The sequence below is a fragment of the Lepidochelys kempii genome, chromosome 13, assembly GCF_965140265.1.
Source record: "Lepidochelys kempii isolate rLepKem1 chromosome 13, rLepKem1.hap2, whole genome shotgun sequence".
Classification (NCBI taxonomy): domain Eukaryota; kingdom Metazoa; phylum Chordata; order Testudines; family Cheloniidae; genus Lepidochelys; species Lepidochelys kempii.
Genome location: NC_133268.1, coordinates 8544765 through 8559422, shown reverse-complemented (window position 1 = coordinate 8559422; position 14658 = coordinate 8544765). Strand labels below are relative to the sequence as shown.

General features: G+C 42.1%; 1 protein-coding gene across 2 annotated transcripts in view; it reads right to left on the bottom strand.

The window, feature by feature from the left end:
• Positions 1–941: 941 nt before the first annotated feature.
• Positions 942–14658, bottom strand: part of TAF4 (TATA-box binding protein associated factor 4) — a 66068-nt gene continuing 52351 nt past the window's right edge. For both annotated transcript variants that reach the window (XM_073309179.1, XM_073309180.1), the window contains one exon: positions 942–2386. In XM_073309179.1, coding sequence (XP_073165280.1) covers positions 2219–2386 — 168 coding nt within the window. In that variant the 3' untranslated portion in view covers positions 942–2218. The remainder of the gene's footprint in view (positions 2387–14658) is intronic.

The window sequence follows — 14658 nt, the reverse complement described above, 5'->3', positions numbered from 1 at the left end:
CAGACACTTGCTCAGGGGAGAAATTTACTCCTGGGAGTCATCCCATCGAGTTCAATGGCACTACACTCATGCGCAAATAGTTTCTCACAGGCTTAAGTTACTGCAGGGTTGTGTCCTAATTTGATATTAGCCAATAGTGAGTTTGGGACAGTAGCCAGCAATCCTATCTGCACTGGCAGTTCCATCCACCTGCAAGGATACCTGCTGAAATGAACAGGACTCTGTATGGGTCTGATGGCAGAACTTGGGCCTCACTAATGGAAACAAAAGGGAATGTGTGAGCAATCTTTTTGCAGTCCAATCTGAATAAAATCCAAAAAGTGAATGGACAGCATTAATAGTGAAAAATACAATAGATTTTAATGACCTACAGCACAGAAAAACACTTAAAGAAACTGAGCTATTTAAAAAAAATTCCCTGACACTGTCCCTTTACAATTTAGCACCAAATTCTCTTTTGAGATACACACATGCCTCTTATTGATGTCAAAGACAGTAGCACATGTGCATTTGAGGGCAGAGTCTGGCCCTCAGTGTGAACACAGTATTTTATGAAGAATTTTATTAAGTCAAAATAAAATGTCACACACTCTATAGGAGACGTCCCTGCTACAGATATTCTACCCTTGATCTTTATACAGAACGCCTTAGGCGGACAGTGAAATTTCTGTATTCATAGCAAGGGTAGCTGTATGCCTTCAAAATATTGGTTAAAGCAAGCAAGCTTAAAAGAAATAAAGTGCATCATTGGAAGGTAGCATCCCCTCACAGAGAAGGATCTTATTACTGTGCTAAGAAAAATAAATCCAGGAGGAGGAAAGATGTAGAGAGTGAAAATGCATTAGCAAATACAGATAAATTTGTTTTTAATAAAGGAGTTAATTTTCTTTCAATCCTATATAAAACAATAGCAATTAAAAACTTCATTTTTGAAAGTAAAATATTTACATATGAACAAGTAACTGTGCAAAATTTACATGAAAAAAATGGAAAGACAGGATTTCCTAAAAGACAAAATAAAAGGTGTAACAGTTGTCAGGTGTTGATAAAAAATACTGATCAGCATTCAGTTTACACGCAAGAGAGTTAAATTCTAACATGAGAGTTCACACGAAGAAAGCCAAAGTATTTACAGTCATAAAAGTACTATCAATAGACAATTTAATACAATAACCTCTGAAAATATAAAGAACCAATTAGTATATTTGTAATAAAAAAATAGGTACAAAGAAGGGACTTTGCTCTGGACATCTTTAAAGTAGGCCCACAGCTTGCATACAGTCTTTTAGCAAAATAATTATAGTTTACATAGCCATTTTTTATGTTATGTGCCAAAAATTATGTACAATTACTGACAAAATACACCAACCATTTTTCAACACTTGATTCACACTGAGAAAGAGTCTTTTTGATGATTCCTCTCAACTTTGATTTTATTTAATCTAAGCTTTCACTTTAGCTAAAAACACAGTGCAAGTAAAATATATTTATGCTGAAAAGGTTTCTCTTTCTTTTTTTTCCTTTTTTCTTTTTTCAAACTTTACAGCTTTACAAACTATAGCAAATAAAATGCATTTTTACAGATGCTGATAAAAACATTCAGAAGTAACCCTCCTTTATGGGATTTCAGGGCCTCTAATAAGCAATAATGTGATTAAAAATTGAGGTTATGTTTCAATTAATTGTATATCCCTCTAGAATTTGAACATGTTGGGGAAAGATAAATATTCTTAAAAATCAGTTTGCTTTGCTAACTGACTGTTTAAAAAAAGCTAAAATGAAATGAGGTCATCTGCTGTAGACATATACCTATATAATCAATTTAGTTAAGTAAAACTGAACTAAAATGCACAATTAATGTTGAAACTGCTACAGGTATGACAAAGGGTAGCTAGTTATTTGCTAAACGATTCCATCAGTCTTTATATATGGCTTGTTTGGCAAGAAGGCCACTCAATCAAGAGATGAGTTAAGTTTAATTGTCCATTTATAGTATCCACAGGCCTTGTAAGTATCCTCACTGTTACAGAAATGTATTTCTCTTGTACTGAAGAGTTTGTTTTTTTTATAAACAAGAATAAAAAACTGTTCCATGTAAAGAGGTGGTTGTTTTTGAAACAATATCCCATTTGCTTGTTACAAAAAGGCGTAATCTGCAAATCTATAAAAAAATGTCCTCAGGCGTCTCTCTGTCAAAAATACCTTGATCTTTTCCATTTTACTTAAGGAATGCTTTGTATAGCAATAGTGAATGGCTTGTCTCTCGCTCATTTTCTAAACAAAATATGAGGTCCCTGAGGTTCACCCGCGTTATCCTTTGTCGCGTAAATGGTCTGGTTGTTCCAACTCCAGAGCTGCCTGGGACTGGTGTATTTGTACTGGACCCCTGGAGGTGAGAAGAAAAGCTAGAGTCAGAATGTTTAAACATCCACAGAGAATATTTGTGACAAGAACTTGTGACAGTTCTACAAACAGGTGTAATATAAAACAAGGGACTTCTCATAGAAAGTACTGTATGCTATGTCACCCAAGGTTTTCAGAACCTAAAGCAGTGGTAACTTTACTGTTTCTCTCCAGGCGTCATCAGGAATAAATTAATGGGGGCACAGCTCATCCATCTGACAGATAATTGATACAAGCCAGAGTGTTTTTACCTAAAACTGCTTTATTAGATATTAAGCACACACACAGACACAGTTGCAGTAGGTATAGAGAATTTCAAAACATCTGTATTTATCTAAAGTTCGATGATTTTGAGGGATCAGCAGCCAGGCTTCAGGGGGCCCTCCTTCCATTTAACTGCTGGGGAACTTAGTTGTCAGATCCTTGCCCAAAGAAAGCTTCTTCAGATTGCTCCAAAGCAAATTCTTTCATCTAATCTTTTATAGCTAACTTCAAACAAAGCATATAGGAGTCACTATAGGTTAATTTCAGCAAAGCTATTCATCGCTTATCAAAAACAATAAAAAAAACCTTATGTATCAGAAGTGTCAGAGGTGCCTAAGACGAACGTTGGCCACCCAAACATTCCTTCTATTCTCACAATACATTCACTTTTTATCCCATACTCCCATTCTGATAGCAAAACTGCAAACATGCAGCTATTTGGCCTGGCCTCTCAGGGCCTAAGATTTTCCCAACTATGTGATGTTTGGTTTTCAGCTGGTAGCTGGCTAAACATACAAAGTTGCTGACTGCAGTACTTTCAAATTCTGGGGTACATGTAGGAATGTCAAATTTGGGATAACAATTAGACATGGGAGATATTTTATTTTCAAACAGCAGCATCGCTCAGTTAGACTGAAGCACCCATTGTTCTACTATACAACCTGCAAAAATCTAGTTTTTATTGTCCACATCATCTGTTGGGAAAAACTGTTCAAATCATGTCCCTTAACACTCTTTAGTGGATACTGGTACTGCACAGAGGTAGCTCTAAAGTAAAGTTTTCAGAAGTGCCTGAGGGACTTAGGCTCCTCAGTCCCAATTTAAAAATTGACTTAGGATGAGATCCTGACCCCCACTCCAACACCTTTACACAGAGTAAAAGGACTTTTATGGTAAAGGGTCCCTAAAGACTTGTGTCTGGCAGGGGGAGAATTCCCCCAATGCAGGGACTGTGGAAGTTTGCCATAAAAGCTGCCTTCTGAGGACCCCTTCACAAGCCTTGGTGAAGGCAGGGTGTGTCAGGGGCAGGCCCTGGCCCACAACTGCCATAACTTAGAAATGTCCCCAGGGACACGAGAACAGCCCATGATCAGGAAGGCACAAATGTGCTTTAAAACCACCTTAGCCCACTGCTGCTGCCACCCTCCTCCCCTGAGGTGCAGCACAGAATCTCACCCGTAGGACATTAATTCCTACTGAATTTCAATGGGATTTAGGCTCGAATCACGCAGGTGCTTTTGGTTTTTAGATCAACTTTTCTTGAAAGTGCACTGTCAGGTTAGCTTCGACTCTTCCCACCAAATAGCACAACCTGTTTGGTCTCCTGTGTGCAGATTAGTCAGGTGGAATTTACTTAAAACACAAAAGTGGGGAACAGAAGACAGAATTAACTCAAGAACAGTTACTTACCTCACAGCACCTGTGGTTCGTCAAGATGCGGTAGTCAGTAGGGCTCCCCCTGCTGGAGTGCATGTATCACAGGTGCATGAGATTGGATTTTTTTTTTTTTTTAAACATGATCCAGCAGGGCACCCATGCATCTGGTGCTATCCCTACTCCCATGTGAGGACATAAAGAGCAAAGTGACCATGACCCTACCCCAGTTCCCTTTCAGTTAGATGCCCATGGTAGCCAAGGACTCCAAGAAGTGGGGATGGAGGGCAGGTTGTAGGATCCACACTGACTACAAACATCTCAAAGAACCACAGTTACTGTAGGGTAACAGTTCGAGTATGTGTCAGTGTGGATCCCACTGAAAGTGGGTGATATGAGAGCATTACGTATGCCCTCAGGATGGTGGTAGTGAGGAGCTCCAGCTGCATCAGTTGAACAATGAGTGTAGTACTGTTCTCCCAATGTTGGCATCTGACCTACAAGTCCAAGGCACAGTATTTGACAAACTGTCAGTGAGTTACTCCATGTTGCTGCTTTACAGATCTCCAATACTGGCACATTCCAGAAGCAAGCAGACAGTGTTGCTGGTGCTCTGGTGGAGTGGTCTTGTACTTTTCCTACTAAACGTCACCAGCCAGCTGCTAACAGTGAGATACATTGTGATATCCCCGGTGAAGAGATGGCTTGACCTTTAGAATGTCTGGCTACATCCTGGCAGTTTATTGCCCACAGTCTAAATGATCTGGTCCTGTTAATATAATAAAGTGAAGTCCTGGAAACATCAAGTGCATGTAGTTTTTCCTCCTGGTGTCAAGTGTGGTTTCAGGTAGAAGGCAAATAAACTTACCTGACTGGTTTAGATCAGGTTTCAAGACCACCTTCCAAATAAATTTTGGAGAAGGTCTCAGCACTACTTTGTCCCTACGGAACATGTTATAGCGGTGGGTTCAGCCATAAGTACCTGAACCTCACTCACTCTCCTGCCTGAAACAATATCCAGCAGGAATCAGACATGTAGAACCCAAAGGGATCTTGAGAGGTCATTAAGTCCATCCCCCAGCACTGAGGCTGGACCAAGTAAACTAGACTATCCCTGACAGGTGTTTTGTCCCTCTTATTCTTTAACACCTCTAGCCTTTTATACTGCCTTCTTCTCCCAGCTACCCAGGTGGTGAGCTAATTACCTCACAAGCTTATCAGGTTCTCTACAGGTGCAAATGATCACTTCTGTTCTTCCAATCCTGCTCAAACTACTTAACTCCCTCCCACTCTAACCACATCTGATGCCTTTAATGAGCTAAGTGACCTGGGTGCTGGCTTCCAAATGGCTCTATTTGTAGTTGCTAATCACCCCGTCACACACACACAATTTCCCACAAGGTCCAGGCCACTTTCCCAATGGCTAATGTGGCGAGGGGGGGGGGGGACGCGGAAGAGGACCCAGGCTCACCAACTACTCCAGGTCCCAGCCCAAGGGCCCTCTACATAGCAGTCGTCTACCACAACCCTTTAACTAAACTGCATAGTGGCTACACTTCCCTGGGCCACTTCCCCACGGCCCCAGCACATTCTTCACCCTTACTTCAGAGCCTTGTTCTGGATGAGTCCCAGCAGCCAGCCTGGAGGTCCTTCTCGCTTCCTGGATCCCTGCCAGCACCATGCTGTCCAAGGTCCTGTAGCTTCCTCAGCCAGCCAGGCACACCATCTACACTCCTCCAGCTCCAGCCAGGAACTGACTGACTGACCCTACAGCTCCTTTTATATGAGGCTGCTGGACCCTGATTGGCTGCTCCCTGTGGCCTCCCTCATTGGCTGCTTCCCCACAACCACTCTAGGCCACTTGGAGGACTTCTTTTCTCTTCCTCTCTGGGACATGGTATGGCAGGACCACAGGGCCTTCAAGGGTCTGGTACACCCCATTACATGGCTCTATGAGGGATCTGTGTAGGGACCATTTGTGGTTGGTCAAAGATTGTCTGCTCAGGAAGTCCGCCAGATCGTTGCTGACTCCTGGGATAAGAAAGATCACGGGTCAACCCACTCTGATGAACCTGATAGCCTCCAGACACAAAAGGCAGGTGTCCTTTTGTTTGCTTATGTAGTGCATAATTAATTATTGTGTTGTCTGAAGATCAGCACGAACAAATTTCAGAAGACTGGTAGGAGCACCCTATGCAGGCCAGTCCAATAGCTCTGAGCTCCAGGATGTTCATATGCAACTTCACATTGTTCACTGGTGCAGCTGCAGCTGGTCAGCCCAACGTCATTTGTCTTGTTTGTGGCCGTGCTAGGAGAGGATCTCTAGTACCTGGTCTAGAGTTGCTCTCAGACTGTAATGGGGAGACATCCCAGCTCAACAATGGGGAGAAAGGGCAGTCTGGTGATGAGAAATGGTATTCCTCAAATAGCTGTGCTGAGGAGTGATATCCAGCTTCAGTTGTGAGCTCGACACCGCACTGATACCATCGATGTCTCGGGGGGGGGATCTTGAAGGGTAGTACCTCAATCCATAATCCTTGCAGCTGCTGGTGCTTTCATCAGTGCTGATGCCTACAGTGCCAGCTTACTCACTGCCACTCCCTTGGCAGATTACTTAGGTGCCTTTATCTCAGAGAGGAAATGATGCATCACTCCTTAATGTTTGGCATAGTGTGTGGTCTCCACTCAGCCCTTCCTTTCGGTCTCATCCTTATACTGAGCACCAGTGCCAGATCCGATGAGGTCGTGAGTCCCAGAAGGGCCAATGCCAACTCTGACGGTACTAGTGTGGAAGTGATAGCCTGCTTCGGTATTGAAACAGCAGTGCCTGATGCTGACAGCCCTGGTACTAGTGTGATCGTCATGGATGCGGCTGGTATCAGTTTTGCCAGAATTGTCCTGCCTACCTTCCTTTCATCGCTAGATCATGCAGTGGTGTGTGTCTGCTTGCAGGAGCACTTGCTGAGTATAACCCTTTGGGTTCCTTGAAACTGGGTCTAAGGTGACGTCCATCAATTGATCAAGCAAGTGTAGTTTCAGCCACGTGTCCCTTGACAAGAAAGATTTACACACCAAGCTCTTCAAGCAGGTGGTTCTCTCCCAGACAGAAAAGGCATTGGCTACACGCTTTAATCAGAGGAATGAGTCCACTGTATGTCAGATAGGGCTTAAATCCTGATGGTTTAGAGACTACCTTGGCAGTTGGCATGAGATGCCTTACCCCACTGTCCAGGGAAGTAAATTTTTGTGTGTGTGTGGAAAACATCCAAATTAGTGAATAAATCAAAGAGGATGGTCAAGTAGTATTTCCTCAACCTCATTTCCTAGATTCCGTTTGAAGCTAAGAAAGGTAGCAGGTTGGACACTCACCAGATACCGCCTGTGGCAGTGCAATGGGAAAAGGGAAACGCAGGAGGGTTGTGGCTGCTCTGTCCCTTAAGCCCTTGAATCGACACAGAGGGCTGCACTGGATGCATATCAGGCTCCAATTGACACTGCTATTCAAAAAAAATACAATCTCACATGCATGACGCGCACGCACACCTACCCTGGGATCCATATAACACATATTCAAAGAAGAACATCAGTTTATTTTACAGACAAGTCTCCAGAGAGGAGAGAGAGGCTGTTGCACTAACTCTCTGCAAGAGAGTTTCTGTGTGATTAAATACTGGTTTGGCTGCAGTGGGAAGAGCATGCTTCTTAGACCTAAGACAACATGAAGACATATACATATATAGTAATAAGAATAGGAAAAAGGGGCAAGAAGAAGTAAGGTAAAAATTAAGGACCCCATTGGAGAAAGCCTGGGAATGGCAGAGAAAGTGCCAATGCTACAATGTAAAGAGGCTTTAAAGGCAAAATTACATTAACTACAGAAGTAGAGAAGAAATTAGGGGGAAACGTTATGCTATAATTAAATATAATACTGAGACCAGAGTAGTCACGTGTTTAAAATGTTACAGCAAGCCACAGTAAAATGCAATACATCATTTTAAAGCTCACTGATTTACATTATGCTGACAGCATAAATATGAACAGCAAAAGCAAACAATTTTCCATAAAATGCCTTATTAAGAAATTTGTCAAATTAATTTAATATTACCAGTTTTATAGAAATAAAATACTGGAGCTTGTTTGAATAACTAGACTGGAAAAACAGGCTGGTGCACATGGATGGCTGTCAAGTGTTTCCTTGTTACAGGCTAATTCAGATATATGTAGAGAAGTGCTATGACCAGCAGATGGCATTCACAGGCCAAGAAGTCTGCTTGTGCCTTAATTTTAAAAAGGCTTTATTGTCTTGACTGGTACTGCTGCTTTATAATAAATGCTTTTAAAAGACGTCAAAATAACCTTGCAGGTGGGATGGAAATGCACTCCACTTTTAGACGTCTGTTTTGCTAAGAATTTTAAAAAAACGCAGAGAGCTGATTTTCATTTTCTATGTTGTTACCATTTCATTTTACTTTATTTGAAAGGCAGCACTGTTTTATTGGAATACTGCAAACAGCACATTCTGTTTAGAACATGCTCATAGGTAAATAGTCATATTTTTCCATATCACTTTAACACCAAATGACACATCACAAAGGTCTCAAGTATTTCCACTGGTGAGCTCAAACATCAGCTATACCTTTTTTTAAAAAAATGAAACTATAGGGTATGTTCTGGAGAAAAAGTAGTACAATAAAGATTCAAGAAAAATTACAGTAATTTAACGCCATGTGAATGAGATACTGAGAAATGGACTGTAATACAATCCTCTAGACTGCAAAGCAATATATTCATGCTCAGACTACATTATTGATTAAGAAAGTAATGTGGTTGAGATTAGTGTTCCCTAGCAGGTACTTTATACTGTTCAGTGCAGCTCTTCCCAGTTCCATACAGTTCTAATCATGAAATCAGACTTGTGCTTTTCAAGCAGGTTAAGCATGTTCATTGGCTCACCAGATAAATAATTATCCTAATTACAGGACTAAAGGGTCGGATTTTCAGAGGTGTTTAGGAGCCTTAAGATGCAGATAGGCACCTAGTGCAGGTTGGACACTTCTGAAGTTCCTAGTAGGTGCCTACCTGCATCTTTAGACTCTTAAATACTTAGGACCACATTTTAAAAGGTAAGGAAAGTGACACCTGTATTACATAATATATAGAGATTAACACTGTAAAAGGTGTGGCCACAAATGTTTGAGTTGTGGCATACAAGGCATTAAGAGCATTTTTTGCTAACTTTTAATTAAATGAACTAGTCAGGTATGAAATACCTAAACCGACTGCAATCTGTATTATTGAATTCTGAACCACCACAGTTACTACATAGAGATGACTTTACATGTAATTAAGATTCAGAAGTCCTTTGACATCAAAAGCTCACATTTACAAATCTGTGTCTAAGTAGTGACAAACCTTATTTTCCACACTTCTTGTAATATGCCTTAACTACAAATTGTATAAAAATGGTGACAAGTGGAACTCAATTTAAAAATGTCAAGTGAAACACAGCAAAGGCACAGCTGGGAATCTATCACATAAAAAGCAGCTGGTTCTTAATTAATCAGACAAAAGATTAGATTTCTAAGGGAACCTGTTTCTAATTGGTTAACCAGTAACTGATTAATCTGAGACAACTAAATTAGCCAGATTTAGTCAGAATACATCAGGCATTCCCAGTGAATGTAAAATAGATCCCATAGCCTAGATGGCACTAAGAGAATAAGGTTGCACAGTCAAGCATGTAGAAATAGGTAGTGCCTATATTGTAACCTGCATGTGCCAGTGACTCTTTTCCTGCATATCATGACAATCAGGCTTTAATTCCATATTTCTCAGAGCACATGAATTTTTATAGTCTTAGATAAGAATGTAGCATCTTGCAATTTTTACTGTTGTGTTTATACTGTTATAATTGACCCATATCTCTTTACCGGCTTCGATTTTTATATAAATTCTTTTCTCCCTCATGTATTTTAATAATCCTGAACACTAATATACTTCTGTCAACAGGCTAGACAGGCAACTTTTATTTGTACGCTTTCATGGGTCAAAATGTCATTTACTACTATCATATATTTGTTGCATAACCAATTCCATGTTATAACATAGCATGTCATAGAATTATTACTTCAAGAGCTGAATAAAATACATAAGATGAACTATTCTGAAACAAAAGATCTCATGCAAATTATCTTACCAATAAAGAATACACGATGCTTAATACAGAAAGTGATATACAGGAAGAACTATTTAACTCTTTCTATGCTGCTATCAGTTTTGCATGAACAGTTAGCGAGCAACCTCTGCCATCCACAAGTCAAAAATTACAGACTAAACCCTTAAAACTCTGCCAACTCCAAGAAGTTGTAATACTTAAAAGAATTACAGAAATTGTACTTTCAACAGGAAACACTGACTCCATTTCCTGTTTATTAACAAGTCTGCAAATGCACCAGAGCATAAAGCACACAGTTACCAAAAATGGAGTACACTGCTGACAAAGTCAAATGTAATTCTCCCCAGCAACTTCTTCCCCCTCCCGCCCCCAAACCTAGTAACTGTGCCTGGCAGAAAATGCAATTGAACAGTTAAAGTTTTAACTAAAAAAAAATCTCCACCACTGAATCGATTGTCCTTAAATGTCAGCAAAAACTAGCGTTAGTCCAAAATTGTAAAACTGGCTAGTACATGTTTAGAAACCATACCGATTTTATAGATGTTCCTGCTGCCTAATTCAGTGATGATTTCAAACTACCTTGCTTCAGCATTTTTGCATAGCAGTGGTTCCCAATGCATTAACTGCTCCAAGAGGTAGTTACTCACCTTATAGTAACTGGAGGTTCTTCAAGATGTGTAGTCCCCTAGCTGTACGCATGCACCCCATGCACACACAGCTGGAGAATTTTGAAAGCAGTGTATGTTGGTCTCACCTCATGCCTGACTCAGTAGATGAAGGTGTGGGGTGGGCCAGCCACCACTCCAGTTCCTTCTCTACCACAAACCAGAGAAGATCCAAAACAGATGGGAAAGACAGCAGGTAGTGGAATACAAATCGGGATCGCATATCTCAAAGAACCTCCAGTTACTATAAAGGTAAATAACTTTCTCTTCAAGTTCTAGTCCCTGCATGTATTCCACTGTGGATGACTGACCAGCAGTACTCAAACAGGAGGAGGGTGTGAGGTTGTAAATGGCAGAGTACAAAGGACTGCCATACCTAAAGATATAATCAGCAGAGCAGTCCTGTACTAAGGCACAGTGTCTCAACAAAGGTGCCGATGGAGCACCATGTAGCTGCCTTGCAAATGTCAAGTAGACACACCTCTTGAAACAATGCCACAGAGGTCGCTTTCACTCTTGTGGAATGAGCTCTTACCCCAAGAGGAGGTGGAAGATTAGAGACAGTCGATAGAGCAAAATACAGCTTGCGATGCATTTTAAGATTCCTTGAGAGCATCTAGCCTGACCCTTTCCACTACAGCAACAAATAGTCTAGGAGACTTCCTTATCAATTTTGTTCTCTCCACGTAAAAGGCTAAGGCTTGCTGAACATTGAGGGAACGGAGCCTCCTTTCTTCTGAGGAAGAGAGAGGTCTTTGAAAGAACACAAGTGTGAACTAATGGGTTCACAGACTGCTTTGTGGGTGAATTTAGAGTGTAAAAACAGTATGAGACTTTATCCTTATGGAACGTAGCATAAGGAGAATCTGCCATTAACACTCCAAGCTAATCAATCCCTGTGGCTGAGGTGACAGCTACCAGGAATGAGACCTTCATGGACAGGAGAGACATGGAGCAAAAAGCTGGTTCAAAAGGAAGATAATTGAGGACTGAGAGAATAAGATTCAAGTCCCATTGAGGAACAGGCTTTTTATAGGCAGAAAGGTTCTGATTAGGCCTTTCCACCATGTGAAAGTAGGTATTCCTCATGTTGAGAGCTGTAAACTACAGGTCCTTTTTCAGGGATGAAATTACAGATGCCAGTGTGACCATGCAAAACTTGAGTTTGCAAATAAAAGGGCTGAGATGGCAGAGGTTGAAATGGGCCTCCAGCTACCACCCTTCTTTTTGAGTAATAGGAAGTAAGTTGAGTAAAAACTACTCCCTTAGTACTGAAGAGGAACCCACTCTATCACTCCTTGCTATAAGAGAGAGATTCCACTTCTTGTCTGATAATGTTCTTGTGAGAGCAGCCCCTGAGAGGGGGTGGAGATGAGGGCTTTGGAGGGGGATGATTACTCTATCATATAGCAAAAATGGATGACATTCAACATTGGGAGTGCAATAACAATGGATAGGTGCTGTAAGAGTATTAGATTACCCCCAAAGGGTACATTGGAATCAGGAGGTGTTGTACTTACTGGTTTGCATCTCAAGCTACTGTCAAAAACATTTAGCTGAGAGCTGGGATTGGGATAAGGAACCTGCTGCAGGTGGTGTGGGGAAGGGAGTCTTTTGAACCCTTTGCCTCTTATGGGTTCTCATAAGGTCTCTGATGGAAGAACTGTTAAACCATTAGTCTAGGCTTGTATGATTGCTGGTGGAATTCTCTTTGGGGCAAGTGTAATATTCCTAGGGAGCCAAGAAGTGGTCCTGGAGTCCTTAAAGGTATGTAAGGACTCATCTGTCTTCTGATTAAATAGATAAGTCTCATTGAAGGGTAGGTCATCAGCAGTGTTCTGGACCTCCCTGCGAAACCCCAAGATATGGAGCCATGACTCCCTGAGCATTACAATGGCAGAAGCTATTGTCCTGGAAGATACATCAGCCATATCTACTGTGATTGTACAGTGGTCCTGGCAACCATTTTGACTTCCTCTTTGAGAGCCTGAAAATGAGCTCTGTCCTGCTGTGGGGGAGTGTCAGTAAAGTACATGAATTTGGAATAGTTAAGGAACTCATACGTAGTTATAAGTGCCTCATAGTCAGTTATCATGAACTGGAGGCTAGAACAAGAAAAGACTTTTCTTCCCAACAAGTCAAGGCACTTGCCCTCCTTGTCAGTCACGGTAGATCAGGGCAATCTTGCCTAGATCTCTCCACTGCAGCCTGGATGACTAAAGAGTTAGGAGCAGTGAGAGAACAGCAATTCCATCCCTTTGGCTGGGACACAATACTGTTTCCCTGCCCTCTTGGAATAGGAGAGCAGTAGCTGAAGTATGCCAGGTCACTCTAGCTAGCTCTATGATGGCTTTGTTAACAGGGAGCGCTATTTGACTGGAGCCGGAGGACTGAAGGACTTCCAGGAGCTTGTGTTGAGGATTCTCAATCTCCTCAAGAGGAACGTGCAGCTCCCCTGCAATTCTGCAAAGTTTTTCCTGGAATTGCTTATAGTGACTCCCTACCAGACCAACTCTGAGGGATGGTACTGATCCCACAACCCCCAGTATGGCCAAAAAAATGGATCAAATGGGCAATGAGGAAATCCCCATGCTATGGGGTACCAATGGCTATGAGGCAGGTGATGAGATGGAGGCTGGTCCCAAACTGGGCTAGGTCTTCTGACTGGGAAGGTGTGTCTTGGAGGAGGGAATAACGGTTCATCAGGCAAGACAATCTCCCAGTGAGGTGACAACCAATTCTGGTTCCAACAGTGGTACTGGCGGGAAATCATAGCTCAAAGATGGAATGGGAGGCAAACTCCTCCCAAAGGCCAGCTCCCCTGGTGGAGTTATAGCCTCTCTCAACAGGGAGAGACCCAGTGGCGCGGGAAACTACAGGTCTGGGAAAGCAAAGACATCCTCAGGAAGAGTGTAGGTCTCCGCTCTTTCCAGAGTGAGAGGGGCCCTGTTCGCCTGAACCACTGGAGATGCAGTAGAGAGAGTCTCTGACACAGCCATTAAAATCAAAGATAGTACCACAAATAAAGGAGGCTCTTGGTGATCAGTCTTCACTGGTGCCCACAGATCCCAGGGTTTGCAGTGTACCGGAGGCTGCCGCTGGATTGTGATCAGGTGTTGATGGTGCCCTAGATATGTGAGCTTTCTTATCATGCCTCTGAGACTTAGTACATCCTAAATTTCCTTGAGCCTGAATTTAAAAGACTTGCTTGATTCAGGCAGGGCTTAATCCAACTTCTTCAAAGTGGATCTGCGGGAAGACTTAGCCTTGTGCTTGTGAGAATACTCCTTGCTCTCCTGGTAAAACTTCATTGAGGAATCTGTGGGGGTAGAATCCCTCACTCCTGAGTTGGACCTGGCGGCAGGAGATGCACTCTTTACTGACTCAAGCTGATGGGCGGGGGTTTTAAGGGTAGCCCAGCCTGGGTCTAAGTGCTTCCTACAGCAAAGTTTCCATCCTTTCCAAGTGGGCAACAAAGGGCAGATATTGCACCTTGCTGCAACGTGGGCTTCCCCAAGGCAGTACGAGCAGCACTGATAGTTGTCAGTGACTGAGAAGGATCATGGACCGGACGCAAAAATTTTGAAGCCTGGAGTTAGGGGCATAGTCTGATACCCAATGGGTACCAGATCAGGGAGACTGACTAACCGTAAAACACAAACTATCAGATTAAAAAAAACCTTTAAAACTTTAGTACTATAAACACTATTTACAGATATCTAAATAGTCACAGATAAAGGAGAAAGCTGAAGCTTTGGACACTGGGGGTTCTGACCC